Source organism: Misgurnus anguillicaudatus, chromosome 3, assembly GCF_027580225.2.
Source record: "Misgurnus anguillicaudatus chromosome 3, ASM2758022v2, whole genome shotgun sequence".
NCBI classification, from domain to species: domain Eukaryota; kingdom Metazoa; phylum Chordata; class Actinopteri; order Cypriniformes; family Cobitidae; genus Misgurnus; species Misgurnus anguillicaudatus.
Genome location: NC_073339.2, coordinates 43939372 through 43961202, shown reverse-complemented (window position 1 = coordinate 43961202; position 21831 = coordinate 43939372). Strand labels below are relative to the sequence as shown.

General features: G+C 37.4%; 1 protein-coding gene across 2 annotated transcripts in view; it reads right to left on the bottom strand.

The window, feature by feature from the left end:
* The window catches only part of pard3ba (par-3 family cell polarity regulator beta a), a 190150-nt gene that overhangs the window by 144485 nt on the left and 23834 nt on the right, over positions 1-21831 (bottom strand). For both annotated transcript variants that reach the window (XM_073866239.1, XM_073866240.1), the window contains exon 3: positions 3108-3276. In XM_073866239.1, coding sequence (XP_073722340.1) covers positions 3108-3276 — 169 coding nt within the window. The remainder of the gene's footprint in view (positions 1-3107; positions 3277-21831) is intronic.

Here is a 21831-nt window from a genome sequence, read left to right as displayed (position 1 = left end):
CCTGTTTGCACCCCACACACAAGCTAATAAAGTTAACCCTGATCCCATGAAGGCTTTTCCTTTCTTTAGTGTGACTGATTCAATAAGACTCCTTTTTGACTTCTCCGTCGCCTCGGACGCTTTTCAACAGCATATCCCGAGTGCTGACACACACACACACACACGCGCTATAGTTATGGCAGGCGGTCTTCTAAACTACATTGGGCACGGTTCCTTTGTCCCGGCATCGTTTAATTGATAAATGAGTGAGACGAGTATTGTGTGCGCAGCTGACGGTGAGCTTTTTGTAATGTAATGACATGGCAGTGTTTGAGGTGTACAGAGGGACATCTGCCTGGAGTCTGGCTTTAGAGAAGAGCATTATGGGAAGGTTAGCCAGGGCAGGGAAGAGCAAGCAGCCACAATAATGGATTCAAAATTAGTAAGGCCTATAGGAGAGGACGTTTGCATTTATTTGGCCAACGTATCGAGCATTAGGGCAAGTAGGGTTGCCAGGGTGTTGCTATGTAAGGAATAATGTATAGGCAGTGGTTGTTATCAGAAAAATAAGAAATAATGATCTTGTATCATTATCTCGCTTATTCACAGTTACATACGTAATCCGAGACGTTTTCATGTGTCAAACAAAAAAAAGCAAAAAAGCATTTTGGTATGAATCAACATTCACATACAGAAGATATGAGCATTTAAAGCGAACAGTGTGCTTTTTATGATATTATCCTACACTACATAGGTTATAATATGGATTTTTTTCAGACAACATCTTGCATAAAATAGATTCAAGCACTTTCAATGACCTGCATCTATGCATGTATATTTTCAAAAACTTCTCAGTGCCTCGAATTTTATCCCCAGATTCACAAACTTTCAAGGATTTCAAGGACCCATGGGAACCCTGTCGCTGAGTGTTGTGCTAGCAATGCAAAAGTCAAAAAGTCTAAAAATGTGTCTGCCAGATGCACAAATGCCTAAATAATATCTTATGTCACTTAGTGAAACCCCAAGCCCAACATTTAGAGTTTAGAGTTTAACGGGATAGTTCACCGAAAATGGAAAATCCTAATTCTCGGTTCATATAAGGATTGTTAAGGACATGTTCAGTGATTTCCTGGGTCAAAAAGACGAAAACTCACATAAAATTGTGGCTCGAATAAAGGGACTGCAAGATTAGAGAAGTAATGCAATTATTAGCTGATGTGTCATTTTCTGTTGTGTCTCAGATAAGAAAACAGGACAGTAAGACTTTTCTCTTGATCATTATAAAAGGCACTGAACCCAGAGAGATGAAAGTAACTTTGCAACTTTGATATTTAATCAAAGTTATACACTGGATAGAAAACAGCTACACTTGCAATCGAGTTCATACACGTACAAACATGTTTAATTTTATATCATAGATAGACCTCATTACTTTTTAAAAAGACACATGTGCATTGCGATAAACTGCCATTATTCTTCCGGCCTACATAGTATAAAGTACGTGTGGTTACAAAAATCCGGCAGAGCCCGTACAGTACTAATTTGATGATGAAATTTTACTTCCATAGTATTATTTTTCCTACTATAAAAGTCAATGGTGCCCCAGATCTGCTTGTTTACAAACTTATTCAAAATGTCTTCCTATGTATTCAGCAAATCAAAAAAAACATTAATACAGGTTTGGAAAAAAACTTTGGAGTATGTAAATGATGACTAGAGCTTTCACAATGATTAAATAATCGTTTCATTGCGAATGTTTGACCTCATCGCGATGATTTCAGATCACCACAATGATTGCAAATCTCTCTAAAAAACACAAGGGGGAGCTGGAGCGCCTGTATAAACGAGACAGTATCAGATTACTTTTAAATGTGTGTTATGTGTATTAATATTTACTGCCTTGCAAAAGATTTAATTTAAATAATCATAACGTGTGAAAATTATGTCATAAACAAACAAAACATGTATGAGAATTAAATGTCAAAGCAATAAAAAAGGCAATTAATCGTCCTAATCATCAAAGCACTAAATCAGGCAATTAACCATCATAATCATCACAATTGATTAGACAATTAACTGTCAGACAAATTTCATAATCGTGACAGCCTTAATGATGACAGAATTTTCATTTTTTTCTGTTAATTATCTCTTTAAACCCGACCTCTAAACGTTGGGCTTGGGGTTTTACTAGTGACATAAGATATTATCTAGACAGTTAATGGAATAGTTAACCCAAATATGAAACATCTTTTAATTTACCCTTATGCCCTTATGTTTCTTCACTAGAACACAAACTAATAATTTTATATTAAAATGCTGCCATGTTATCTTCTTGTATGGAAGCCAACATACCGAAGCTCCAAAAAGCACATATCCATCAATAAAGTAATTAAAAGAAAAGAAAATGACAATTATTATTTTGAGCTGATTTATTAAACGATACGCCATAATTGCAGTACGTTTAAATATGGTGGCACGTTGATAACATGATTGGTTGAGCTTTGCCATGTTGGCTTTCATATAAGAAGATAAACACATAATCTTATATTTAAATGACCTCATGTTATGTTTGACTGAAGAAAGGACGTCTTAAAGCTGTTTATATAAAGATTGATTGAAATCTTTTATAAATATAAACAAATTGCATTCTAGTTAAAACATGATTTATTTAGTGTAATTATTATTAAGCCACTTTTTGTAGTTGTAATCTTGGAATGAGGTTTATCTGTGTTGAAGTTGAGGTTTTCTTTACCCTCTTACTCATTAAAGGGTTAAACAAATAAGCTGTTTACCGCATGCACAAGTGTCTCTCGTTTCCAGCAACCACAGACGGACTAAATAAAGAAAACATTAAGAGTGTGTGTGTGGTTATTTTAAATGAGGTATAAAGCGGCATGTTTTGTTTTTATAGTTCTGTTTGTGAGTGAACTTGCATGTGATGTTTTGAAAAAAAATATTTCATTATTAAAGGAATCGTTAAAGGAATAGTTTACCCAAATCTGATAATTCTCTCACATTTTTTCAATCTCATGCAATCCCAGATGTATACATTTACTGAAAAGTTATTAGAATTTATCTCTAGTGACCACAGCTAGCTCTGATAGGACGTGTGGATCGCAGAAACATACTTGATTTAAGGGTGAAGGAGGTGACCTCAATCTCACTGCCGGAGTAAGGTTGCAGAGCTCTGAGCTCGGGTTCATAGGTGTCAGGGCTGGAGCGACCGGATGCCTCACTTCCCCCAGGACTCACTGTCGCCCTCTGCTGGAGCTCCATCAAGTCGAACACGGCGATCAGCTGAGGATACAGAAACAAAAACTCAGATCAGAAAGCAAGAAAATATTAACAACACAAGACATATGCTGTGGTGTGAAATGAAAAAAAAAAATTTTTCAGAAATGAGATAAAGATTCTTGCGATAACTGAAATCTAATTTCATTTAGATTTTTAAATGTAAAAAAATAATTAATCAAAATAAGAACTCACGTTTGGATAAAAATGGTTTGTTTTACACAGAATCACTTGAAAAACATGAATTAAGGTATAAAACCATTACTATAGCTTATGATTTTGTTCCTCAAACTCAGAGTTTCCCAAACTGAGTTTTATGAACCCCTGGTGGTTCACAAGGGAATTACAGGAGGGTCGTGAATTGATAAAAACAATTAATTACAAGTAAATCATAAAATGTAAATAAATTAAAATAAAAAACACACAATATATATATTTTGCCCATGTTGTGTATTGGTCACATGATATAGATTAGGGATGCACGATATAACGGCCGACAACTGCTTATTTTTAATATTATCGGTTATCGGTCTGATAGCAAAATTAGGCCGATAAATGAAAGCCAATAAATGATGGATTATTTTGGTTTGTTGAACCACTTCACTTGCTCATTGCTGGCCATGTGGAGTTTTGATTGGTGCTTTCTGTGACATAGCACGAAGATGGCACGTGTTGCGGGCTTAAGAAGAGTATGCTAGTCTAGCGTCTGGGAGTTTTTCATTGTGAAAATAATAGGAATATTTATCGGCCATATATATATATAGGTTATCGGTCCCCAAATATAAAGAGTTATCGGTATCGGCCAAAATTTCCATATCAGTGCAACCCTAATATATATATATTGGGGATGCACCGATATGGAAATTTTGGCCGATACCGATAACTCTTTAAATTTGGGGCCCGATAAATATTCTTATTATTTTCACAATGAAAAACTCCCAGACCGCGGACATCTTGTCTTTGCGCTAGACTAGCATACTCATATATATCATGTGACCAATACAAAACACTTTATCAGCAAACTGAGGAGCTTGTGCAAAATTGACAGATACGCATTATGTACCAAAAAAGAAAAATACTATATGAAGGTCCAATAAAAGTTAATAACAACAATAACTTTATTAGGCATGGGCACAAGTACTCGATTGCTCGAGTATTTGAACGTGGCATCGATGATCGCTCATGAAAACGATGATCATGTGGGGTTTTTTTGTGGTTATGGCGGCAATTGGATATCTGGTTAGCATTAAAAGCGCCTTTGTAAGTAAAGACTATCTGCGTGTTAGATGTTGTGTTGAGCTACGCAAACCAGCATATGGCATCACATCAGTAACGTTACCATGCAGGATTCAAAAACAAACCGATTAACTCAGTAAATAATCAGTAAAAAATTTTGGTCAAGGGGGTTCGGCTGGCAAAAATGTTTGAAAACCCCTGCTCTAGCTAATAAAGCCATCCTGTCATGCTGTAAGCAGAAATATTTGTTCTTCGCTAGGTACAGTAGAAATGAAATATTGATAGCTCATTCTCACAAGAACAAAGCTGTGATTGAAAACACCAGCCAATATAAATAATAGATGTTTGGAAAATTACTGTCTGGAAGGAAGTTGCTGTTTCTTTTGGCTATGTACAGAGAAGCAGAGTTTCAATCTGAAGACAAGTTCACATTTCACTACAGTACTTTACACTTAAAACTGTCATGATCCTCAGCATCAAAGTCATTTTTGTTATTACTTGTAACCAACTGAACCCAAAGTGATTTTGCATTATTGTATGAAGTCAGTTGCTCTCAAATTCCACACAAGTGTCTTACATTAAAGAAAAAAATAGGCTCATTTTCCAGCTTCCCTAGAGTTAAACATCTGAGTTTTACGTTTTGGAATCCATTCATCAGGTCTCTGTGTCTGGCGGTACCACCTTTAGCATAGCTTAGCATAATTCATTGAATTTGATTAGACCATAAGCATTGCGCTCAAAAATGACCAAAGAGTTTTGATATTTTTTCTATTTAAAACGCTCTGTAGTTACACCGTGTACTAAGACAGACAGGAAATTAAAAGTTGGACTATTTTCAGGTGCAAAACCCTCTAAGTGCAACTGTTTGCATTTTTTAATCAGACTCACAAATCTGAAAGTATATAACGAACACCTCATTATGGGGAAAAAGAGTAATTAATGAGTTAATACACAAACATTAAACGATAACCACACTTTGATGTCGCTATAGGACGGAGTATCAGTGCAGTGCAAAGGTCATGGGTTCGATCTTAGGTAACACATACTGATAAAATGTATGTCTTAAAAAAGGAAGATGTCTTTGGATAGAAGCATGTGCCAAATGCAAAAATGCAAATAAATCTTACAGCACTTCTCCAAAACCAGCTAGGATGTAAACATGACAATCTGTAAAACAAACTAATCGAAAACGAAATTAAAAGCTAAACCCCCAGTCGACAGGTGTCCGTGTTTGTGAGCATGCGTGTTAAGCATCTACATTCAAATTAAATGTGACAAGGAAATCAGAAGCTGTCAAACATAATGTCACGGTGGCGTTGTGAGCAGAGAGGATAGAGACGGTAATGAGAAAGAAAATCGGATGTGCCGCCGTGCTCTCCAACCGGCTCAGATTGGCACGTTGACAAGCGGCCATAAAGCGCTGCTGGTCTGATGAATTCGTTCGCCAGGCGTTAATGAATTAGCACTTTCCTCCCCTGCCCACGCTCGCCTTTCCAGTCACGTCAAAGTGCTGGCAGAAAAAACAAAGGCTTAATGAAAGAGGAAAGCGTTAGGAAGCAGGGACCATGAGGCCAGGTATCGTCGCGTAACGCCCGCGGGAGGGTGAATAGGAAGCTCGATATGAAGTCATCTGCATCTGAAACTGTTTTTTTAGGAAAACAATAACCGGTGACACGGGACGGGAATACGCATCATCAATCACAGGAATATATTGAGGCGAGAGCCCCGCCACATTCAATGCGGTGACATTTCTACCGTCAGAAAATAAACGGAAATCACCCCGATCGAGAGAGAGAGAGGGAGAGAAAGTAATCTCAAGGAAACACTTCTCTGTGGATTTGATGGATGGCCGTCTTTTCCGGTGTCTCTCCGAGGCAGATCTCGTTTCTTCCTCTAAGTGCTTCATACCTGATCAAACTCTATTTCTGGCGACCAAAAACTCGAAGTGGACGGGGTGAGATATTCATCATAGCTGTTGGGTGTATGCATTATTTTTAAAGAACTGTAGAGATCTATGACTTATTTCATCCAATCGCAAAGTTGCATCTATATAAAAAAAACTATGAAAATTGAATCAAGCTGTGACAAATTCCTCATAATAAGCTGGGCGACAACTCACCTAATGCTTCACAATACATCCAGGACAATATTAATGCTAGACAGGGGATCATAGATTTCTCTCAGGAGGGCAGTAAGTAGGACACATTTATGGCTTTTCTACTCTACTGAGAAACAATCATCAATGGCACAACCTTCCCCATCTATCTGTCTATTTTATATAGTAAATTGACCATGAAGTATATACATTCACACTTTTTAAAACCACCCATTAATGTTACACTTTCAGCATTATGTCTATTGCAAATAGAAAAGGTGGCCCTGTAAGCATGCTAATCGATCATCTTGCCCTCTCGTCTTTCGGATAAAACGCCAATATTGGATTGAAGAAACATGATGTTAAGCAAGTCGACTAATGTCATTTCCTTCAGTAATCTATCACCTGTTACACCTGTATGCTAATAAGAAAGAGAGTCATGTCAACCTCACGTCAATCAATGCATGGGTCACGATGTGCGCTTGTTTTCTCGGACAGAATTATGATGACCTTGAGTGTTATAGTAAAAAACATTACTTAAAAGTTAACCATAAGGAGCTGATATGTGAAATGTGTTATGCTGCGTTCACACCAGCAGCGGTAGAGGCGTCATGCGTGAGTGATTTTAATGTTAAGTCAATGTAAAGACGCATTTACACGCATCTGGAGGTCTCGCGGCACGAATGAGGCATTTGGCGCGGTAGATGCGAATCCGCCTAATTCGCGTGTCTAGTTCGCGCGAATGACGCAAATTGAGCAAATTTTTCACAAGTTGAAAAATCTGAACTTTGGCGGAAAATCGCGCCGCGTTAACCAGTCAGGAGCTTGCTCTAGTAGTGACATGATTACATGACATGAATTTCCACGTGAATGTCTCAAATAAATAGAATTTCACGTGCGAATGAAGCCAGTAAACTCAAAATGTTCAAGCGTCCAGCTACGTGCAAATAGCTTGTTATTGCCGCCTCTATCACGTTTGGTGTGAATCCAGCATTGGGGGGGGGCATAAATGATGGTGGCTTACAAGGCATATTTACAGAGGGCGTCAATAAAAAAAAACTTTTTACAGTACTTAAAGTGATTTTTCATGTGAAAAAGCCTATATTTGTATGTCCATGTGCTTTGTTTGAGCTTTATGTCCAACAAATACCCCCACCCAACTATTACCACTATTACCTATTATGAGTTATATTTTGGTGCATATTTTTAAAGACTGAAAACCCAAAATGCTTGTATTGTTGCAGCTGTGTATGTAATGGTTAAAAGATGATTTAAACGAACAGTCCAAAGACCAGTAACATCCTAAATTGACGTTGGATTTATTTTAGTAAGTCCTTGCTCTTCCAAGCTTTATAATGGTAGAAAACAGGGATAAGGGAACAGCATCTGGCTTTGAAGTCCAAAAAACGACAGTGGTTCAGTGGTTCATGTAGGTTGTCTACAAAAAAAGGTTGGTGGTTCAATCCCCGGCTCCACCTGACCAAGTGTCAAAGTGTCCTTGAGCAAGACACCTAACTCCAGCTGCTCCGGATGAGCTGGATGGCGTCTTTCATGGCTGACACCGCCGTCGGTGTATGAATGTGTGAGTGAATGGGTGAATGTGAGGCAAATTGTAAAGCGCTTTGTATGGCAATTGGTCTATGAAAGCGCTATATAAGTGCAATCCATTCCATTTACCAAAAAACGTGCATCCATCCTTCACAAAGGTAATCCACAAGGCTTCAAGGGGTGAAAAAGGTCTTTTGCATATAATCGATGCCATTTTGTAAGACAAATATCCATATTAGTGTTGGGCGATATGACCTATTTTGAGATCGTCCTATCGTCAGCCTGTGAGATTGGCGATACACGATAGTATCGGGGGGCGTGGCAGTAGTTTACTCATTTTTTTATTTGTAAATTTTTTACTCATTTTAACAAGTCACTTGATGGGTGGACAAAAAAGAACAAGAGCAACACCGTCATGACCGCAACCTTCTTAAAACTGATGCCATTAATGCGAGCGCTTCATTAAAACCCTAACCATGATTGCTTAATAACTGTAAAAACATGCATCTGCGCGCACGCACGCACACACACACACACGTGCTCGCACATACAATTCAATGCATTTGTTTAGTGCTGCTGTTGCAGAAGACTACACGTGTCAAGCAGTGGTGCTCTCATGAGGTGCCTTTTTAAACGCATCGATCATATTTTAAACACAATCATATTTTAAACACGAGGGACCTGTTGCTACAACTCATTGAAATGCATATCATACACAGGATTAATACCTAGTGATCTGACTTCAGACAGCGCAAGCTCTCTCTGCACGTACGCGAGAGTGAGAGAGGCGCCAATATGCAGCGGGTCATATTTTAAACAAAAAGTAAAGTTTGCCTCAGCTCGCATGAAACGCATTAAACTGAACAAATACATAAGGATTACAGTTTAGTTTATGTTTAGACTTCGGACAGACATGAGAGCGCATGCACGTGAGACAGAGAGAAGCGCAGCTGCTCATTATGCGGCGCGCTGGATTTAGTGCTAGAAGGAGTCCAAGACACGCGCATTAAGTGTAGGTACGTGCAAAAAGGAATTCTCTCTTTACAAGCTCTCCGCGCAAAGTGAAGACCACAAACCCTCATGCGAGGAAAAGCATGCATTGTGGATGTAAATGTTAAACTATGATGATGATGATAATAATAATAATAATAATAACCATTCGCCAACTATCGTCATGACTATCGACCTGCCATTGGCGATATGTCTGAAGATCGTCGATACACGATACTATCGTCTATAAGCACAACCCTAATCCATATAATAAACTTACAAACTATAATAAATAGCTTCCTGTAAAGACGCCATCTTGGACTCTTTTTTACCGCTATAAGCTTGAAAAAGCAAGAACATTTACTAAAATAACTTCAAATGTGTTCGTCTGAAAGATGATGGAAATATGTATCTCGAGTTGCTTAAGGGTGAGTAAATCATGGGGTAATTTTAATATTTGGCTGGAGTATCGCTTTAAATAACTTTAAGTCAATTTAGGATGTTTCTGGTCTCTGACCTATTCATTTAAATCATCTTTTAACCCTTACATACACAGCTGCAGCAATACAAACATTTTGGGTTTTCAGTCTTTTAAACATTTCGGCGTTCTAAAATAACCAATTTAAATTCATTTTGACACCCACTGAAAATAAAGTAGCATGTTATTTGATACATTTTGTTTAGTGAATGTTCATTGCTTCATGTAGAGATTGCCTTGAGGTATCATCACAGCATCCCGGCTTGACATATTATGCCATCTATTCAAAGTTCACCCCGAACAACCAACTACCCTTCAGTGTTCTTGTACATTTCTCCTCCAATTCGGTTTCATTTTGGCACCCTGATGTTTCTCTGCAGCCCTCCATCTTTTCGTTCTCACCTCCCTCTCACTCCAAATGACAAATAAACCTGACAAAAGTCTGTGCGAATCTCTTGGCATGATCGCCCACAGAGGAGCATCAACATCAATCAACCTGTGATGAGGTCTTCACAAACACAATTATATGCATAAACACAAGTCAAGTCCAAGGAATGTAAATGTGGGTGATGCTGTTTAAACAAGGATGGAATTACATGGATTTACATGCGGGGCTGAGATGGGTTGCCATGTGTGTATTAAACATGGGCTCCAGATGTGCGAGATTATATCTCAAAAACAACACCTGGGTCACACCGTTTGGCCCCTGGGTGTATTGTGTGACTCCTGAAAATACAAACATGCTAGCCTAAAAGATTACAGCCTAAGACAGAGTCTAACTACAGAATCCAAACACAGCAACATACAATATGTAAAAAACAATATCCTCTATGGCAATAATGGAAAATATGCTATGAGTTAGATTTTCGAAGGCAAGTATCACTAATGCCATTTCTTAGCAGCAACACCCGGCAACCATCCCAACATTATGGTGGCCTGGAGCTGTCACTCATACTGTATGACTCTGGACAACAAAACCAGTCAAAATGGTTATTTTTATAGGATTAGGTTTGGTAGGATAGGACAATATTTGCCCGACTTATAACTCTTTAAAAATCTGGAATCTGAGGGTGCAAAAAAATCTAAATATTGAGAACATCTCCTTTTTGTCCAAATGAAGTCATTAGCAAAAAATATTACTAATGATAAATAAAATTTTTATATATTTACGGCAATAAGTTTACAAAATACTTTCATGGAACATGATCTTTACTTAATATCCTAATGATTTTTGGCATAAAAAAAATAACATTTTTACCCATACAATGTTTTTTTCTGGCTATTGCTACAAATATACCTGTGCGACCTATGACTGGTTTTGTGGACCAGGGTCACATATTTTGATCAACAAATCCAATTAATAATCCTGCTGAAAAAATTCCAGCTCTGAAATCTGATTGGTTGAGCCATGTTGTGAAATTATTTATGCGATCACAGGTGTGTATCAGAGTTCGATATGAATTTGCCCATCACTGAAAAATCTGATTACATGAACACTGACCATTATGCTGCATTCATAACCATAAACAGACAGTTAAGCTATTAAAACTATATTACTTACATTTACACATTTGCCATATGATTTTATCTAAAGCGACATAAGAATTTTTTTTCTAAATGTATTTTACACAACCATGGGTTAAAATGACAACACAACTACACATTGAATATTTATTAACCTATGCTCATGCTGGATTTTTTTAACCCATATTTAGTTGCACCTATATTTACATTTCACACAACAATGGTTTGAAACAACCCAGCAAGGTACATTGTTCAAGGTATACAGTACATATGTATACATTTTATCGGTACACGATCAGAAAAAAGGTACAAGAAGGTACAAAAGTTGTCATGGGGGGCGGTACCTTTTCAAAAAGTACACTTCTGTACCTAAAAGGTGCATATTGGTACCTCAAAGGCACGTATCTGTTCCAAAATGGTACATACTACGACCTTTTTAACCTGTTAGGCTTATGTCATAGCCAAAAAAAAAATGGACACAGTTCATGAAGCCTTTGCACTAAAAGCATTGGAACACTTGGAAGTTTATTGTGTAGTCAAAATACTATCATAATGAAAACATTTGTAATAAAGAGCTAAATAATACATTAACACAATAACTCCACAAAATATCTTTATTTATACTTCCAATCCTTCTTTCCAAGCGCTCCAGAGCATCTGCCCAAACTGTTCATCACAAAATATTACTTTGGGATTTCACAGACACAGTCAAATATTTGTGAAGTTGCAACGTTATTTTCCATTTTCTTAATTCGCATTTAATTAAACTCACTCTCACTCACTCTCATCCAAACCTAATGGGAGTTAAATTCCTCTATAACAAAGTGTTGGAGACACACAGGCAGGCTGTGAACATAGTCAGGAAATGAAGCACCTCATTCAGAGTCTTTGAAGAGAATTTGACGTCTGACCCCTGCTGATTACACACTGTGTATATATGTGTTTGTGTGAGACACTTTACCATACGCACTGGGACCTAATCCTAAAAACCTGTGGTAACATAAGGGTAAGTGTGAGATAATGAGAGAACAGGGCTTTAGTGGCCCACAGAGACTTAGTGAAAATGTACTGTGATTGTACCATGGTTTACTGCTAGAGTCTTTAGTAGTACCGTGGTATTCCTGGAAGCATCTTTAGATATTATGAAATTACCATGGTACTTATGTAGTACTTTGGTGGATGTCTAAGTTAAAGAGCAGTATAATTTAATATGATTAATGTATCACAATACTACCACTGCATATTTTGCAGGGGTAACTTGGCTGCCGAGAAAGACTAAAAAAGCTTTAATGGCTAAAACAGGCTTAAATTTACAGGACATTTAGGGGTGGGGTTATCAGATACAGCTGGAAAAATAAGTATTTGACACATCAGCATTTTTATCAGTAAGGGGATTTCTAAGTAGGCAAAATTTCCACCATATGTAGCCATCAACCAAATATTGAATTTATACAAAGAAATCAAAGCATTTAAGTATACAAGTTGAGTCATAATAAATAAAGTGAAATGACACAGGGAATAAGTATTGAACACATGAAGAGAACAATGTGCAAAATGGCATGGAAAGCCAGGAGATCACCTAAAATCTGTCAGTATTGAGAGAGAAACTCTGACTAATTGATATCAGCTGTTTTAGTCCTAACACAGGAAAGACTTCATGATTGGTCAAAGCAAAGAACTCTCTCAAGATCTTCGTATTGTTATTGTTGAAAAGCATTTTGATGGGAATGGTTATAGGTGCATCCAGAATGCTGAATGTTCCTGTGAGCACTGTGGGGGCCATTAACCGTAAATGGAAAGAGCATCACTTCACCATAAATGGCCACGATCAGGTGCTCCACGTAAGATCCCTGTCCGAGGAGTCCAAAGAATAATCAGGAGAGTTCTCCAAGAGCCAAGAACCACTCGGACAGAACTTCAGGAAGACCTTACATCACTAGGTACTGTTTTTTCAAAGACAACTATAAGCAATGCACTGAACCGCCATTGCATCCATGCACACTCACCACGCACATTTTTTCTTTAAATATATAAACATAAAATATATTTAAAATGAATAAGAACAGACCCTCTCATTTTTGTTAAAGATCAGATTCAGAACGATAATCAAAAAATACACAAAGTATTTACTGCTTTTGGATCCAAAAATGCTACAGTATTTTATAAGGCGAGTAAGAGCGGAAATATGGATTGCCGTAAAAACTCTTCATTGGCAGGGAAGCGTTTTCTCTTAATTGACGAGATCCCTGCCATTGACGAGTTGAGTTAAGGGTACAGGGAGCCATTTTGGACACAGCTGTAGATACCTTAAGTGCATTAAGAAATTCACAAAAGATTTGCAAAGTCAGCCAATCGACTGAACGACAAAGTCTTACCAGACACACAAGCAAAAGTTTTATATAAATAAAGTTATCACTTAAACTCTGATCTCTTAAAATCCTTAAATTCCTTATGGCTTAACTTGCAGAGCATGCCAAAAACTAAAATCTTTAGGAATTCAAATATCAATATTAAAAATGCCCATGTAGGACATAATTCTTGATTGATTGATTTCTTTCTGTCCAGTAAATACACTAAGCATTTCTGGCTTTTAGCCAAAGTGACTTGCAGTGCATTCAAGTTGCATGTTTTATCAATATTTGTGCTCCATGGGAATCAAATTCATGAGTTTACGGTACTAAACGCAATATTACTGTAGCTACTGGAACAGTTAAAACACATTATTTTAGTCAGACACATTTTATTATTTTAAAAAGACTTTATTTAGGACTGCATCCAGGAATACAAGTAGAAATCTTAAAGATACTAGACCAGGTTATCCCATATATAAAATATAAAAAAAATCCAAGGAAAACTAAACCAAACCATAAAGCAGCGATAATACCAGACGGTGGGTACACCAGGAAATGGATTTTGTGGCGGCAGAGCTCCACAGGTGCCCACCACCCACTATTCTCCTTAATCAATCCTTCAATTTGAGCGTCAGGCCTCTCTGGAGCCTCTCAGGGGGTAAATGTGGCACTAAAGAGGGGGGACTCACAAAAGGGGGTAAAAGAGAGCAGCTGGCATTAGCTTAGCACTGGAGAGAGCTAATTATTAGACCGTTGGAAGGAGAAAAAACATGACGGATGTGTTTGCATGACATTCCAGATGAATGAGTGGGCTTTTTAACACGAGCCGGTTTGTGGGAAACACAAAGCGCCAAAATCCCCCCGGGCCGGTGGTGTGTGCCACAAGATTAATGACAAATTTACCCTCTCTCTTTATGAACACTTATAAATAATAATAAGACCCGTCACATCGCAGGGTGCGGAGAGCAAGCCCAGCTGCATTTTACTGGAACCTGCTGTAAATCAAAGCATGTGTGTGTGGATAAAAGTGTTCGGAGTAGACGTTTCTCCATACGGAGCGTTGCTTTGGGGGGTTTATGAGAATCACGGTTAGGAAACATGTTGAATGCGTGCGAACGTAATTTTAGCGAGAAAGCATGCTGTGATGTTTCGTTCGCGCTTCTTAGCAGCGGGAAATATGCAGGTGTAAATGAGAGAATGAGAAAAGAGAGTGCATCTGTGTTCACACCACTGCTGAATGTCACTCAGTGTAATGTGACAAAGTAAATGTGACTTTTTTGTGAAGCGGATCTGTTTCGGTTGACGGTGTGAAATGCAAAAATCACACAGAATTACGGTCAGGCGATACAGAAAAAAGTATTTGAGATTTTTATTTACAGTGATCAGGCTCAATATTAAATCTTAAATTGTGTTAAAAATCACATTTCGATTTTTTTTTTTATTAAAAGAAAGGATAAAAACTTAAAAATATTAGGTTATGCAGAATGCATAAACAAATATGTCAATTCTTATTTTAAGCAGTGCCTGGAAGTGCTTGGATGCAAAAGCCACTAAACACCACCTCTGTCAAAAATGAGATAATATTAACCAAGTGCTGTCGGCACGTATCATATGTTCATCAAATACCATTGCTTCAAATCCGCTTAATCCCGACCTTAGGTAGTTTAGAAATACAAGTTAGTTGTCAGAATCTGTTAGCCATTGCAACGATTTGTTCAGCAAAGTCCTCTAAGAGCATGGAAGTAAAATTGGATGAACGTAGACTTGCGTACGTAATATTTCAATTATTCCGCTTAAAGGTTTACCAGACACATTAGAATATTGACCACATTTTTGAGACTTTGAGATAACTTTATTCCTCCATAAAAAGCTTGCATGCACTTAAAAGGGTTTTGCATCGAAGGACAGGTAAATACCAATAAAATGACTAAAGTGATATTTATAAAAATAAGGCATTTCAATTAGGGCTGCCGATTATGGAAAATCATAATTGATGATTATTTACCTTAATATTGTGATTGCGATTATTACTGTTAAATAATGCATTTAATAATGGAAGTTTTGAAATGTTTTAAAACTTTGTGTGAAGCAGCTGCATGGTAAATTCTAAACATAAATAATATAATGTAAATCACAAAAAAATATTAGTTATATGTTGTTAACAAAAAGAATGGCTTAAGGAAACTTTTTATTAATTTTAAAATCTCTGATTCATCACTGTATTTGGTGCCCAAACATACTGCCGAAACACAGAAATGAGCACAAATTGATAGCTGTAATTGAGGCTTTTACCGATAATGTAATTGTTTCACCCATAATTGTAATCCCCATTAGTTTATTGATTAATTGTGAAGCCCTATTTTCAATTACTGACTAATAACCTTTTCATTGCCATTAAAATGAAATTACTGAACCTAAACATTGAAGCCTTCTAAAAAAACGATAATTTATGAAAAACACATTAACACTTAAAACTTTCAGGGTTTTGCAGCTGAACTCTTTAAATGTAGATCAATGAATATAACAGAAAACTGAGCATAAGTTACAAAGGGAATTTGGAAATAAAAATGTTTTTGGGGTCATTAGCAGAACACCTCAGAATCTGGTTTTGAGGAATACAAAATGTTGTAGAGGCCAGAACACATTTGTGATACTTTGACATCGATATGCATTTTTTTGAGCCATGCTGATGCTTAAAAGAGCCGAGATGTTCATTTTATGCTGTTAAGAGTCCTACTATGGTAGTATTCAAACACACACACATACACACCAACACAGCATGAGACAAATTGACTACAAGGCGTCTGACATCCCACTAGCAGGAAGCAAGTTGCCCGTCTTATTTTATATGTTTGGCCTCTTTGTTCCTGAAGTCTGGCTTGCAAGGAAAAAGTGGAAACAGAAAAGCTCACATGCTGCAGCAGGGCTGCACAATTAATCAAAAAATTAATTGGGTTTACAATTACGGGTGAAACAATTACATAATCACCAAAAGCGTCAATTACAGCTGTCCATTTGTGCTCATTTCTGGGCATTTCGGCAGTATGTTTGGGCAAATACAGTGGTGTTTCAGAGATTTTAGTAAGTTAAAGTGATACGTTTTTTGTCATAATCATGCAGCCCGAGGCTGGAGTAAGGGAATCAAAGGTGCTAATGGGGCATCTTGAAGCAGGGTCAACCTGATCATCCTTCCATCAATTTTCTATAACTGGGGTGGTATTCTCAAAAGTTTTTTTTTTTTTGTACCTTAAAGGGATAGTCCAACCCAAAATGAGCAAACGATTTTATTAAACAATTTTTTCTCCTCCTTGGTTGTTCAGAGCGCATTAGCAACTAGACTACGGCGTATGCTGCTGACGTAGTTGCCAGCGTACAGACACATAATACTCTGGCAAGTAATTTGCGCATTTATACGGGTTGTTTGCTTATTGTTTACAATGTTTGCATAATGCTTTTTTTTTTAAAAAGCGGAAAAAGCAAAAACATTGGCAATAATTTAGTTGTGAACGCGCTTTCTACAACCTTGAAAAAAAAAGAAATTGTTGAATAAAATAGTTTGTTTTGTTTTCTTTGTGCATAAAAGTGTTGTCGCCGCTTCATAATATTATTATAGAATGACTGATGGAACATGGACCTTTTTGGCGATTTTGACCTTTTGTCTTTCATTCTTTTCTTGGAAACGAATTGCGAATGTAACTGAACCCAATGGGACAGAAAAAAGCCTCCCGTTTTTCATCAAAAATATCTAAAAATGTGTTATGAAGACAATCGGAGCACTTGGTGGTTTAGAACAAAAACAGGGGTAAGTGATTTATGATAAAATTATCATTTTGGGGTGAACTTTCATGGGTATACAACACATTGAAATGTACTTTTGGGGTACATTATTATACCCTAAGGACCTATTGTGTACCTTTAAGGACCAATTTTGTTCCAGTTAAATGTTAGGGGTACAAAACATTTAACTGTAGGGGTGCACGATTCAGAAAATTTCACGATTCGATTCGATTCCGATTTTTAGGCTCAAGATTCGATTCAGAATCGATTTTCGATTCAAAAACGATTCACAGTATGTAAATGTAGTTTACTTTTTCCTATGTGACTGATTGTAGTAGATATACAATTTTAAAGAAAATAAACACAACAAATTAAATGTAGTTTGATATTACTTTATGTCTTTATGCAAAAATAAAAACTGACATGAAGCAATTAGATGACCCTTTTTATCAAACTCTATTAAATACAATAATATAGCATATTAATGATAGACAGTGCATGTCTATAGATTATAAACGTGACTGGTGTTATAATGGTTATTATTTCTATTAGATAGAGCAGAAGCAGGAAAAGTGTCTCTCTTTAATCCACTCATTATTTCGGATTCAAAAGTCTACTTGCTGTCCCACTGACAGGGGACTTTACATTACAGCTTTGCGTTTTGTAAATCTTGAGTCAGCTTGAGCTTTGCTCGTTCAGTGCAATAGGTTTTAGAAAATATATGGTTTATTAATAATAATAGAAAAGAGCTAGCTTTAGCGCGGTAGCGCTCACGGCCATTCTCTGAACGACTCGGGTTTTACACACAATATTAATCAGACTCGGGACCCGGAGTAATTAACTATGACTGACCCGGACCCAACTGACCATTTCAAATAAAAACCCGGAACCAGCCGCGGGTGCTCCGTGAAGTCCTCTAATGGTAAAACTTTGCTCAAGTTCAGAAACATGAAGGATACAATGTGACACGAGCTTGTTCGCGTCGCATCCCAATTCATTGAGAAACAGAGCACGTGAACGCACACCGAGGTTGTTCGCGTCGCATCCCAATTCATTGAGAAACAGAGCACGTGAACGCACACCGAACTCATTATGTCGAGTGTCATCATCACGGAAAAACAAAAAAGACAAAATTTGATGCCAGATTTACTTGGGCACTTGTTAACCTGGGCAGCGCTGCACAGCAATGTGTGGGGAAACACTGTGACAAGAGTGTGCAGGCGTCAGTGTGACTTCTACGCGCCATCTATGGGAATACTGAGATAAACTCATTTCAGGACGATAGTAACACGGCGTTAAAAAATATATATATGAATCGATTTTTGGAATTCTATGAATCGATTCTGAATCGGCAATGCTTGAATCGCGATTCAAATGTGAATCGATTTTTTTGCACACCCCTATTTAACTGTACCTTTAAAATGTACACAACAGGTCCTTAAGGTACAGTAATGTATTTATTTAATGTAATTATGTTTTATAAACCTATGTAAAGGGGATAAAACGGGACCACCCCAGACAGTGATAGAAAAGGTACATTTTTTATTATGACAGTTTTTTAGGCCCACAGAAAAGACATCTGGGCTGTAATTTTTGCCAAAATTATTTTGAGGTGTGAGCAGGATGCCGAAATTAAAACGTGTCTCTTAAATGCTGGGAGACTTCTTCAATTGAATCTACACATTCATATTTATGATCATAATTTTGATATGATTTCAATGTTAAAATGTAAAAACTACAGCTTTTAATTAACTATTACATTTCACAATAATATAAATACTCATGTAGGACATCAAAACTGTATTGTCCTCGAAAGGAAATGTGTTATATGTCATTTAAAACCATAATAATCATACATTTACTTAAAGAAGGCTCCCCATGTAATTTTACTTGCAGTAGCAAGATATTATTCCCAGTTTGTAACAAAAAGTACACAATATCCATAAAGTTATGGACAATCGGGGAAAAAAAATCGAAATTCCAGTTGACCATCCAAAATAACATTTATTGCAATCAAGTCTGCTTCAAACAAAAATAGTATCTCTAAAATTGGAAGATCCTTTAAGCTAAGATAAATGAACCCCTGTTTAAACTTTTTACCCCTTAGGCCAATTTGGCACCAGCAGAGGGCACACACGCATTCATTCTCTAACAATGGTTGAAAACAACTTTTGGCTTTTAAAGAATGCTGGATTGAAATCAAATTCAAATAAATAAGCAATCAACATATTTTTATTCTGAGATCATCCTTATTTTAGTGTACTTTAAAAGTTGACAAAATACATTTACGTACAGTATATGCACGTCTTCCGGGAAAACAGACAAAAATACAGGCAACTCATGCTTTAAATAGGCAGATAAAAAATGTTGCTCTTTAGTATGAGATCATTCCCTCTCGGATTAACAAGCTACAAATCATAGTTCTGCCAAGTTATTACATAAATTAAGTTATTGGCTTTTTAAAAAAAAAGGACATCCTATGATATGCCCCCAACTTCCCATTTTAACATGAAATATGTCAACAAACGAAATAAAGTCTTTGGATTAGGCACGAGTCCCTCTTTCAGATGAATATATCACACAGATGCTGGTAATACATGATTTACTTACAGTAAAAAACAATAAAGCAGTCTAGCTTTGAAAGTTCCTCTGATCAAATGCAATGCACCTCTCTAATAAAAATCATTCTGGGCCGAGACGCACAATTACAATCCATCATAGCTTCGAGACGTACTTTGAGAAATAGGAGTTGACAGCGTGTATCTGATAAGTGTGTGTTTCCCAGACGAACGCTGTCTGTTTCAAGAGGGCTATTCAGACTCATTACCGTCTCATCAAGAAAGGCCCATTCGTTAAGACAATTAATTAGCGTGGCGGGTGCCTGTGAAAATTGATAATAATAATAATGAAGGGCGTGATGACTGCTGATTGGTGGACGGTGTGGGGGACCCAGGTGCGAGTTTACGGTTTATAATTGCAGCAGAGCGTTTCGCACAATGTGTTTTATTAGTTTTATCCGGTGAGGTTGACTTGGTAACCTCCTCAAAAGCGGCGTGTTGGGAAGGCTGATGTGTGTGACTTGACGCTTGTGTCGAGAGTTAGCAAATTATGGGTGAAGAGGGTGAGTCGAGACTTAACAAACACTGTCAAGCAGTCCGTCAAGTGCATTTGAGTGCATGAGGGCTGATGAAGACACAGGGGAGATATGCTGGAAGCATGCAACTTTGATTTAACATTTCATGTAGAGCTGCAATAAGTAATCGAATAGTCGTGGATAATATTTGATAATGTCAAAAGCAGTCAACAAACATCATCATCGATTAGTTAAAGTCAAGCACATCTGCTCCCAATAAAGACAAAGTCACTTATATTAAACAAAGAAATTAAACTTTTATTTAAAAGCCATCGTCCAGGCAATCATTGCACTCTCTCGGGTCATCATGTACCTCCCGCTGCTCTATGCTACATGATATAGCTGCATGCAATCGAAAGGCCGGCAAATGACATCACAGACCAAGCTAATAGATAATAACGTTTGTTGAACGCTATTGTCATTATCGAATATTATTGACTATTCCATTAGTTGTTGCATCTTTAGTTTATAATGCATACTCACCTAAAGGATTATTAGGAACACCATACTAATACTGTGTTTGACCCCCTTTCGCCTTCAGAACTGCCTTAATTCTACATGGCATTGATTCAACAAGGTGCTGAAAGCATTCTTTAGAAATGTTGGCCCATATTGATAGGATAGCATCTTGTAGTTGATGGAGATTTGTGGGATGCACATCCAGGCCACGAAGCTTCCGTTCCACATCCCAAAGATGCTCTATTGGGTTGAAATCTGGTGACTGTGGGGGCCATTTTAGTACAGTGGACTCATTGTCATGTTCAAGAAACCAATTTGAAATGATTCGAGCTTTGTGACACGGTGCATTATCCTGCTGGAAGTAGCCATCAGAAGATGGGTACATGGTGGTCATAAAGGGATGGACATGGTCAGAAACAATGCTCAGGTAGGCCGTGGCATTTAAACAATGCCCAATTGGCACTAAGGGGTCTAAAGTGTGCCAAGAAAACATCCCCCACACCATTACACGTCCGTATTATTTCATATAATACATATATGTGTTTACAGGCGCCAGGAAAAGGAGGATAGCGGCACGGTCACATTTTCTGCGTAGTTTTAGACACCAAATCTGAAGCAAACAAGCATATGCGCTTTGCCATTTTGGTGGGTGCTCGAACTTTAAGACATCTTACTGTGCGAGACCGTAATTTATATTTTTCATTTTTTGTGACGTGCACAACACTGCAAGTCCCACTTCACCACCGCGGTTGTGCAGTGCTGATGACAAACGTCACAGCCCTACTTCACAATAAATGTTTTCACTTTACTGTATATTAATGAGAATTGCAGGGAAATTGTTATGAAAATATTACAATGCAAAAATCATACCCTAAGGGTAAATGTCCTGTTATGTGTTTATTGTAATAATTTCGAAATAGATTGTATTCGTGACCTCCAAAGTCTTGTCCCTTAAGATGCCTACAATCTT